Raw genomic sequence first — 10669 nt, 5'->3', positions numbered from 1 at the left:
AAATAACCTTTACTGGCGCGATACGAGACTTTGCACATACTAATTGCGATTTAACGATGCCGTCCGTGTCTATTGTGCGCATATATATACATGCACCATATGCCTTCATAGACGCATCAGCGAATCCGTGTATCTCTATTTGTTTATTCTTGTTGGAACCCAGCCACCGAGGTATACTAAACGAATTGAGCTCATTTAGACAATTATTGTATGTTTCCCACTCCAGTTGTATGTGATGTGGAACTGGGCTGTCCCAATCGATTTTTTCGCGCCATAAACTTTGTAACAATATTTTTCCCACCAATATTATCGGGCCTACTAAGCCTAATGGGTCAAATAACGTTGCTAGGCCGGCAAGAATGTGTCTTTTTGTTACTTCACTTTTTACTTCCGGTACTTGTACGACATACGTGTAGCAATCACTTTTTGGCTCCCAGTATAAACCTAAAGTTTTCACGCTTTCCCTATCCATTGGTACGGTCGTCATTTCATTTTTATTATGATTCGGAAGTAAATCTGTATGATTCGTTGTCCATTTCGATAGTTCAAATCCTCCACCTCGCATAATCGAAATTAATTCGTTGCGCACTTCAATTGCTTCCAACAACGAATCTGCCCCGGTAAGACAATCGTCTACACAAAAATCATTTTTAATTATTTCTTTTAACTTCATGTTAGTGGTCTTATCGCCGAGATGGTTGATGCAACTTATTGCTAAAAAACCTGCTGGCGCCAACCCGTAAGTAACAGTACATAGTCTATACACTTTTACTTCATCATTTGGATCTGATCTCCATAATACACGCTGATAGTCACGATGGTCTTCGTGAACTAACACCTGACGATACATTTTCGTTATATCCGCCGAAAATGCATATTTATGTGTTCTGAAACGTACCACGATATCCAATAGGTCTGGTTGTATTTTTGGTCCGTTCATTAGTGTGTCATTTAATGACACGCCGCTACTAGTCTTTGCTGACCCGTCAAACACAACGCGTAATTTTGTCGTTCGACTACGCTCGTTAATTACATATGAGTGCGGTAGATAAAAATATTTCGCGGAATCGATTAACTGCTTATCGCTGCCCGCATCATAAACGCGTTCCATATGATTAAGATTTTCGTACTCACTCATAAACATTATATACTTCATGTATAGTTCGGGATTCTTTATTAACCGTTTTTCTAATGATAGAAATCTACGTAGAGCTGAGGTGTATGAGTTACCCAGCTGATGACAATTTTCTTTAAACGGTAATTTAACTATAAATCTACCGTCCTCATTTTGAGCGAGGTTCTCGTTAAAATGTGTTATACACGATTTTTCTTCGTCCGTGAAATTGTGCTTCGACGATAATTCCTCCATTTTCCAAAATAACTCTATTTTGTTATCCAGCAATTGGTATTGATTTTGAGTTGTTAGTAGACACGAATTTAATTTTGTTGTACTTAATTGTGTTGATGTTTTGCCTACAACCACCCATCCGAATAATGTGTTTTGCAAATACGGACCGTCTTTGGTTTTTAATTTCTCATTACCAGGGCTCGTTACTTCATGCACTAAAAAATGCATAAATAAGCATGCATTCATGCACTAAAAATTGTCAAAATATGCATTAAAATATGCACTAAAAAGTTCGAAAATATGCATTTATATGCTCTAACATTTTTAAATTATGCACTCAAAATATGCATTATGTAAAAAAATCATGAAAAAGTTTTAAAATAATAAGAATTAATCCATAAATTTAAAAAAATTCAAATTCCTCCACAAAATTTTGCTAACGGCCCGCAACTGTTTGTTTTTCTTTCGGCATTGTTAAAATAAAATATGAATAATGTGTACAGTAGTAACCTACCTATACCTCACATGAAAACACTAAAACAGGAAATTGAATGGATAAATGCATACGACTCATACGATTAAACTCATCGGCGAGTGTAAGAAAACTATACTGTAGAGTGTAGCAATGTGCAAAATTATAAATGCTGGTTGGTGAGAAGCTGCCACTTTATACGGTGGAGGATGGTAGTGGTACACTGTTTCCGCGATATTTTGTAAAACGCATAAAATCTAAACAAGTATGTAGGTACTAGGACATTAGGTAGTCACACACTCACTGAATAAAAATAAATCAAAAATATGCCAAATATGCCTTTACACCCAAAACATGCAAAAACATGCACTATCAAACTTCATATTATTATTACTATTGTTATGAAACGGATTTGTATTTCAGCTAGCATGTTTTCCTGTGTAGCTAAAAAAACATGCAGATGCATGAACTTACGAGCCCTGCTCATTACACATTATATCCCAATAGGTATCGCCTCCGATAAGAACGTCGATATTGGCCGGACAATTAAATGAAGGGTCTGCAACATTAACGTTGTCTGGAATGCTTACGGCGCGTATAGGTGTATGTGGTAATGAACCTGTTATTTTTGATAACACTAAAAACTCGATTGTTGTTACGTACGAACTATTTAATGATTGCACGACAGCTGTTACTTTATACTTTATATTGTTCTTCGACTCGCTTATTCCGCATATCGGTATATTTACTTTATGACGTTTAAGACCAAGTTTATGTACCAAATTGTTCGTAATAAAATTACTTTGAGAGCCGTTATCTAACAATGCTCGGCCGTGTATATTTCTGCCTGCGGAACTTGATATTTTTATTATTGCCGTCGCCAATAGTACTTGATTATCGGTATCGGCGGCATCTACAGTATGCGCTACCACTACTGCATCGTTTGATCCGTTACCTTGTATATTTCCTTCTTCCGAGCTGGCTTCTTTTTCTTGATGTAAGAGTGAGTTATGTAGTTTTTGGCATTTTCCACATTTCTTTGCGGGACACTGTTTTACCTGATGGTCGGATTTTTTTAAGCAATTATTACATAATTTCAACTCGTTGACCTTGCTTATTCTAGACGGTATATCAAGTGCTAGGAATACAGTACATTTATATATTGGGTGCGGTTGCTGACACAAGTAACATTTCATTTTATACGTTGTTAGAAATGTCGATGCCCCTTTTTTCGAGGTTCCAAATTTTGAGGTTTTGGTTGACGAATAATTTGAATCATTTTGCTTGAATATTAACAATTTTGCATTTTCGACTGACTCCAACATTTGACATCTCTTTCCCAGGAACTCCATCATTGACTGCACACTCGGTAAGTCGTCTCTCAACACTTCCACTTCCCACTGACGTATTGAATTTGTGTCAAGTTTTGTATAAATTACATGAAGTAGCAATGCACCCCAATTGTACGGATCATGTTTTAATGCTTTTAATGCTTGAATGTGTGCATTTAGTGAATCGGTTAAGTTTTTTAACTTAATAGCCGATTCTTTGATAATCGGTTCCAAATCGAATATGCGCTTCGTATGTGTTTGGATTAACATTCGAGTATTGTTGTACCTCGTTGTAATTATTTTCAACGCAATTTCGTAATTTGTTGACGATGTTTCTAAATTTTTAATTAATGAACTAGCTTCACCTTCTAGTGCATTTCTTAAATAACAAAATTTTTCAATATCTGTTATTGATTTATTTGTGTGTACCAATGCGCAAAATATGTCTTGAAATGTAACCCAATCCTCGAACTTTCCCGAAAATGTAGGAATCTCTAACGGTTTGAGTTTTACTAATGAAAAATTATGATTTTTTGTGACTTCGATTTGATCACCCTGTACCGTTTGTTGATCTTGTACGGACGCGTTGGTTCCTGATAACCTATCGTCAACTTGGGTCATTAAATCGAAATATAGATCTTCAACCGCAGACCTATATTGTAATTGTTCATTATTACTAACGTCTAACATTTCGATATTGTTTTGAATTGCGTCGAATTCGCTCCATGCTTCGCGAATTTTCTCAGCCCTTAATCTTAATTGCGTTTTGATCTCGGACTTTGGCTCATTTAGAAATGTCTGAAAACGAGTGAGTTGTGCTTTTATCTGTCCACGGCGTAGAACGAAAGCAGCCAATTCGTTATTTTCATTAGGCATTATGATCGACCTTTCCCCCTATCTACCGTTTTTACTGATATAATGATGTGGATATATATTCCCCAACAATGTTTATTTTAATACAAGGACAGGATAATATTATAAATTATGGAAATAAAGCCGTTTTTATTTCAATAGGTGCTAAATTGCTAGACTCACTCACCTGATTAGTTGTCTTCTTTCTTGATATTTTACCATATACTTATGGACTTGTAAGTCAAATTGGTCGCAATGTGTGTACCAATTGACGCGCACGTTCTGATCCGGTTCGTTAGGACCAATGTTCGGCTCAGTTTACAATTTTAATTGATAAAAATAAAAATATTGTAGTGGACTGTATATTGAAAAACTTTGCAATTTATTAATGTTAATAATATTTAAATGATACACTGTTTCTCAATGATTGTTTTAATGTATCGCAAGACAACGCACACTGATCGGCAATGTTTCCGATGCGTCGTCGAGACTGGACTGATGACCCGTGCCTTGTTATTTAAAGGTGTTATTACCCGACCCATGGCGATATCATAAATACTATCTGTACGATAATGATATCGCTTGATAATATTTATTACATTACATTTAACATAGGGGCCGCCTTGAAGTACAGTCTTCAAAATATAATACATTAATTTAGGTCACGGTCATCAAATATAACAAAAATAACTTAAAGAATAATTGAATAATTTAAAGATAATATACGATTTAGCCCACAATCAAAAGGAATACTGAAAACAATATAATAAACAATAAATTCATATTCTACTGATTAAACAGATTGACAAACATTTAGCCCACAATCAAAAGGGTTACTGAAAATAAATATTATAAGCAATTTATGCTAAATTATTTCATTCGTGCTACATAATATAAAAAATAATCTGAAAAAGTTTATAGTTGAATAATACACCAGAAAAAATATAAAATAATAATATGGTTACAAATCAAACAAAAGTATTAAGTTGAACTTAAACTATACACACATTTTTTTTTTTTTTTTTTTTTTAATTATTATCATTTGGCTCTGTATCGTCATTGTCTTGAATTGGCAATGGACATAACAATCTTACAGCTCTTTTCTTTGGCCCACTCGCTGTATTGATCATCGCAACCCGCACCACACCATCCTTGCCCGGAAACACGTCGATTACGCGGCCCAGGTGCCATTGTAGCGGAGGTAAATTGGTATCCCTTACTATTACCATTGAGCCCACTTTTACCGAGGGACCACGAGATTTATCCCACTTCTTACGTTCCTGGAGTTGACTCAGGTATTCAACACTCCAACGTCTCCAAATTTGCTGCACGAGATTTTGAACTTTTTTCCACCGTGACAACAAGTTCTGTGCTACATTACTTATGTCGGGTTCTGGTAATGACACAAGTGAGTCTCCTATTAAAAAATGGCCAGGAGTAAGGACGGAAAGATCGAGGGGGTCGGTAGATAAGGGTGTGAGCGGTCGTGAGTTTAAACACGCTTCGATTTGCACTAATAAGGTATAAAATTCATCGTAAGTTAATTTTTACGAGTGCCACGTTGCGGTTCAAGTGTTTTTTTTTTATGCTGCGTACTGCTGCCTCCCACAGACCGCCAAAATGTGGGGCTCTTGGTGGAATGAAATGCCATGTAATTTCATGATTGGTCATAAACTGATGAATGCGATCCTTATGACCTTCAGATGACATTAATAGTTTCAAGTCGTTTAATGTATTATTTGCACCTATGAAACAAGTAGCATTATCGGAGTATATATTTTTGCACAGACCACGGCGAGATATAAATCTTTTTAGCGCTGCGAGAAATGCATCAGTGCTCAAATCACATACTAACTCCAAATGTATCGCCTTTGTTGCAAAACATATAAATACGCATATATATGCCTTTTGAGCCGCGGCGTTTCGTCGATTGCTGCATTTTAACATGAACGGACCTGCGTAATCGACACCACAGTTTTCAAAGCACCTACTTGGACGGTCGACTCGGAACATGGGCAAATTGCCCATAATAGGCGACACACTTTTTGGCCGTGCTTTGAAACATGTTACGCACTGATGTATTACTTTTCTTACGCATCTCCGTCCGTTGATTGGCCAGTATTTCATGCGCACTGAGGCAAGCCGCGTAGCATGTGGTCCGGCATGCATTAATTTTTTATGTTCATGTAGCATAATTAATTTTAAAAAGGTTGTTTCATAGGGTAATATAATTGGGAAACGTTGATCGTTATCGATATCCGTTGCGTTTGTCAACCTACCACCTACGCGCACAATTCCGTCGTCGTCTATAAATGGGTTTAACTTATTCATTTTGCTTTTTTGTGACACATTACGATTATTTTTTAATTCTTCAATCTCTATCGAAAAATGTGCGTGTTGTATAAGTTTTATAATAGTTTTGGTCGCCATTAAGACCTCGTTTACATTCAACGGTCCGACGCTATGAGAGGTATTGTTTCGTTTCGATAACGCATTATTTTTAAACCGTAATAAATACGAAACGACATGTAGTAATTTGGTCAGTGACGAATATTTATTGATATCTAATGGCACGTCTTTTTGTGAGGTGCATACAACGATTAGTGCGGTCTTTTCCTCACTTTGAACATCATTAACATGTTCAATGTTTTTTACGTATGAAGTTGAACATTTAAACGTATTACTCTCCAGCCATGCTGGACCATGCCACCACTGAGTGTTATATTTTAGCTCGCTAGGCGTACACCCACGCGACAACACGTCTGCTGGATTATCGCTTGACGTCACATGCCCCCACTCCGCGCGATCGGTCAACGTGTGGATTTCGCCTACACGATTCGCAACAAACGTCTTCCACCTGTTCGACTCCGCGGATATCCAATCTAACGTGACAGTCGAATCCGTCCATAAATATCGTCGTAATATACTCAGATTAAGTGCAGGTATAATTACGTCTATTAGACGCGATAAGAGAAGCGCTGCACATAGCTCTAATCTGGGGATTGAAATAACCTTTACTGGCGCGATACGAGACTTTGCACATACTAATTGCGATTTAACGATGCCGTCCGTGTCTATTGTGCGCATATATATACATGCACCATATGCCTTCATAGACGCATCAGCGAATCCGTGTATCTCTATTTGTTTATTCTTGTTGGAACCCAGCCACCGAGGTATACTAAACGAATTGAGCTCATTTAGACAATTATTGTATGTTTCCCACTCCAGTTGTATGTGATGTGGAACTGGGCTGTCCCAATCGATTTTTTCGCGCCATAAACTTTGTAACAATATTTTTCCCACCAATATTATCGGGCCTACTAAGCCTAATGGGTCAAATAACGTTGCTAGGCCGGCAAGAATGTGTCTTTTTGTTACTTCACTTTTTACTTCCGGTACTTGTACGACATACGTGTAGCAATCACTTTTTGGCTCCCAGTATAAACCTAAAGTTTTCACGCTTTCCCTATCCATTGGTACGGTCGTCATTTCATTTTTATTATGATTCGGAAGTAAATCTGTATGATTCGTTGTCCATTTCGATAGTTCAAATCCCCCACCTCGCATAATCGAAATTAATTCGTTGCGCACTTCAATTGCTTCCAACAACGAATCTGCCCCGGTAAGACAATCGTCTACACAAAAATCATTTTTAATTATTTCTTTTAACTTCATGTTAGTGGTCTTATCGCCGAGATGGTTGATGCAACTTATTGCTAAAAAACCTGCTGGCGCCAACCCGTAAGTAACAGTACATAGCCTATACACTTTTACTTCATCATTTGGATCTGATCTCCATAATACACGCTGATAGTCACGATGGTCTTCGTGAACTAACACCTGACGATACATTTTCGTTATATCCGCCGAAAATGCATATTTATGTGTTCTGAAACGTACCACGATATCCAATAGGTCTGGTTGTATTTTTGGTCCGTTCATTAGTGTGTCATTTAATGACACGCCGCTACTAGTCTTTGCTGACCCGTCAAACACAACGCGTAATTTTGTCGTTCGACTACGCTCGTTAATTACATATGAGTGCGGTAGATAAAAATATTTCGCGGAATCGATTAACTGCTTATCGCTGCCCGCATCATAAACGCGTTCCATATGATTAAGATTTTCGTACTCACTCATAAACATTATATACTTCATGTATAGTTCGGGATTCTTTATTAACCGTTTTTCTAATGATAGAAATCTACGTAGAGCTGAGGTGTATGAGTTACCCAGCTGATGACAATTTTCTTTAAACGGTAATTTAACTATAAATCTACCGTCCTCATTTTGAGCGAGGTTCTCGTTAAAATGTGTTATACACGATTTTTCTTCGTCCGTGAAATTGTGCTTCGACGATAATTCCTCCATTTTCCAAAATAACTCTATTTTGTTATCCAGCAATTGGTACTGATTTTGAGTTGTTAGTAGACACGAATTTAATTTTGTTGTACTTAATTGTGTTGATGTTTTGCCTACAACCACCCATCCGAATAATGTGTTTTGCAAATACGGACCGTCTTTGGTTTTTAATTTCTCATTACACATTATATCCCAATAGGTATCGCCTCCGATAAGAACGTCGATATTGCCCGGACAATTAAATGAAGGGTCTGCAACATTAACGTTGTCTGGAATGCTTACGGCGCGTATAGGTGTATGTGGTAATGAACCTGTTATTTTTGATAACACTAAAAACTCGATTGTTGTTACGTACGAACTATTTAATGATTGCACGACAGCTGTTACTTTATACTTTATATTGTTCTTCGACTCGCTTATTCCGCATATCGGTATATTTACTTTATGACGTTTAAGACCAAGTTTATGTACCAAATTGTTCGTAATAAAATTACTTTGAGAGCCGTTATCTAACAATGCTCGGCCGTGTATATTTCTGCCTGCGGAACTTGATATTTTTATTATTGCCGTCGCCAATAGTACTTGATTATCGGTATCAGCGGCATCTACAGTATGCGCTACCACTACTGCATCGTTTGATCCGTTACCTTGTATATTTCCTTCTTCCGAGCTGGCTTCTTTTTCTTGATGTAAGAGTGAGTTATGTAGTTTTTGGCATTTTCCACATTTCCTTGCGGGACACTGTTTTACCTGATGGTCGGATTTTTTTAAGCAATTATTACATAATTTCAACTCGTTGACCTTGCTTATTCTAGACGGTATATCAAGTGCTAGGAATACAGTACATTTATATATTGGGTGCGGTTGCTGACACAAGTAACATTTCATTTTATACGTTGTTAGAAATGTCGATGCCCCTTTTTTCGAGGTTCCAAATTTTGAGGTTTTGGTTGACGAATAATTTGAATCATTTTGCTTGAATATTAACAATTTTGCATTTTCGACTGACTCCAACATTTGACATCTCTTTCCCAGGAACTCCATCATTGACTGCACACTCGGTAAGTCGTCTCTCAACACTTCCACTTCCCACTGACGTATTGAATTTGTGTCAAGTTTTGTATAAATTACATGAAGTAGCAATGCACCCCAATTGTACGGATCATGTTTTAATGCTTTTAATGCTTGAATGTGTGCATTTAGTGAATCGGTTAAGTTTTTTAACTTAATAGCCGATTCTTTGATAATCGGCTCCAAATCGAATATGCGCTTCGTATGTGTTTGGATTAACATTCGAGTATTGTTGTACCTCGTTGTAATTATTTTCCACGCAATTTCGTAATTTGTTGACGATGTTTCTAAATTTTTAATTAATGAACTAGCTTCACCTTCTAGTTCATTTCTTAAATAACAAAATTTTTCAATATCTGTTATTGATTTATTTGTGTGTACCAATGCGCAAAATATGTCTTGAAATGTAACCCAATCCTCGAACTTTCCCGAAAATGTAGGAATCTCTAACGGCTTGAGTTTTACTAATGAAAAATTATGATTTTTTGTGACACTTCGATTTGATCACCCTGTATTGTTTGTTGATCTTGTACGGACGCGTTGGTTCCTGATAACCTATCGTCAACTTGGGTCATTAAATCGAAATATAGATCTTCAACCGCAGACCTATATTGTAATTGTTCATTATTACTAACGTCTAACATTTCGATATTGTTTTGAATTGCGTCGAATTCGCTCCATGCTTCGCGAATTTTCTCAGCCCTTAATCTTAATTGCGTTTTGATCTCGGACTTTGGCTCATTTAGAAATGTCTGAAAACGAGTGAGTTGTGCTTTTATCTGTCCACGGCGTAGAACGAAAGCAGCCAATTCGTTATTTTCATTAGGCATTATGATCGACCTTTCCCCCTATCTACCGTTTTTACTGATATAATGATGTGGATATATATTCCCCAACAATGTTTATTTTAATACAAGGACAGGATAATATTATAAATTATGGAAATAAAGCCGTTTTTATTTCAATAGGTGCTAAATTGCTAGACTCACTCACCTGGTTAGTTGTCTTCTTTCTTGATATTTTACCATATACTTATGGACTTGTAAGTCAAATTGGTCGCAATGTGTGTACCAATTGACGCGCACGTTCTGATCCGGTTCGTTAGGACCAATGTTCGGCTCAGTTTACAATTTTAATTGATAAAAATAAAAATATTGTAGTGGACTGTATATTGAAAAACTTTGCAATTTATTAATGTTAATAATATTTAAATGATACACTGTTTCTCAA

General features: G+C 36.7%; 2 protein-coding genes across 2 annotated transcripts in view; both read right to left on the bottom strand.

Annotated features, from left to right (window-relative positions):
- Positions 1-4883, bottom strand: part of LOC103309233 — a 6535-nt gene extending 1652 nt beyond the window's left edge. The window contains exons 1-2 of the mRNA XM_008184154.2: positions 2311-4883; positions 8-1542 (exon numbers count right to left, since the gene is read on the bottom strand). Of these exons, the coding sequence (XP_008182376.2) occupies positions 8-1542; positions 2311-4027 (3252 nt within the window). The 5' untranslated portion in view covers positions 4028-4883. The remainder of the gene's footprint in view (positions 1-7; positions 1543-2310) is intronic.
- Positions 4884-5031: 148 nt separating this feature from the next.
- Positions 5032-10269, bottom strand: LOC103309231. Its single transcript, XM_008184145.1, has 3 exons — positions 10071-10269; positions 5617-9903; positions 5032-5516 (listed from the first exon to the last, which is right to left on the bottom strand). The coding sequence occupies exons 1-3, from the start codon at positions 10267-10269 to the stop codon at positions 5032-5034; spliced, it is 4971 nt and encodes a 1656-aa protein (XP_008182367.1).
- Between the last annotated feature and the right edge of the window lie 400 nt (positions 10270-10669).

Source organism: Acyrthosiphon pisum, chromosome A2 (genome assembly GCF_005508785.2).
Source record: "Acyrthosiphon pisum isolate AL4f chromosome A2, pea_aphid_22Mar2018_4r6ur, whole genome shotgun sequence".
Lineage (NCBI taxonomy): Eukaryota > Metazoa > Arthropoda > Insecta > Hemiptera > Aphididae > Acyrthosiphon > Acyrthosiphon pisum.
The sequence above is the reverse complement of the archived record's forward strand: the minus strand, read 5'-3'. Positions and strand labels throughout refer to the sequence as shown.

Excerpts from the sequence above, each read along its gene's own strand:
- LOC103309231 (XM_008184145.1), bottom strand. The coding sequence starts at position 10,269 with ATGCCTAATGAAAATAACGAATTGGCTGCTTTCGTTCTACGCCGTGGA. Across the intron at positions 9,904-10,070 it reads TATCGAAATGTTAGACGTTA|TAAAACTCAAGCCGTTAGAG; the intron begins GTAATAATGAAC and ends ATTTTTCATTAG. Across the intron at positions 5,517-5,616 it reads AAGAGCCCCACATTTTGGCG|TGCAAATCGAAGCGTGTTTA; the intron begins GTCTGTGGGAGG and ends ATACCTTATTAG.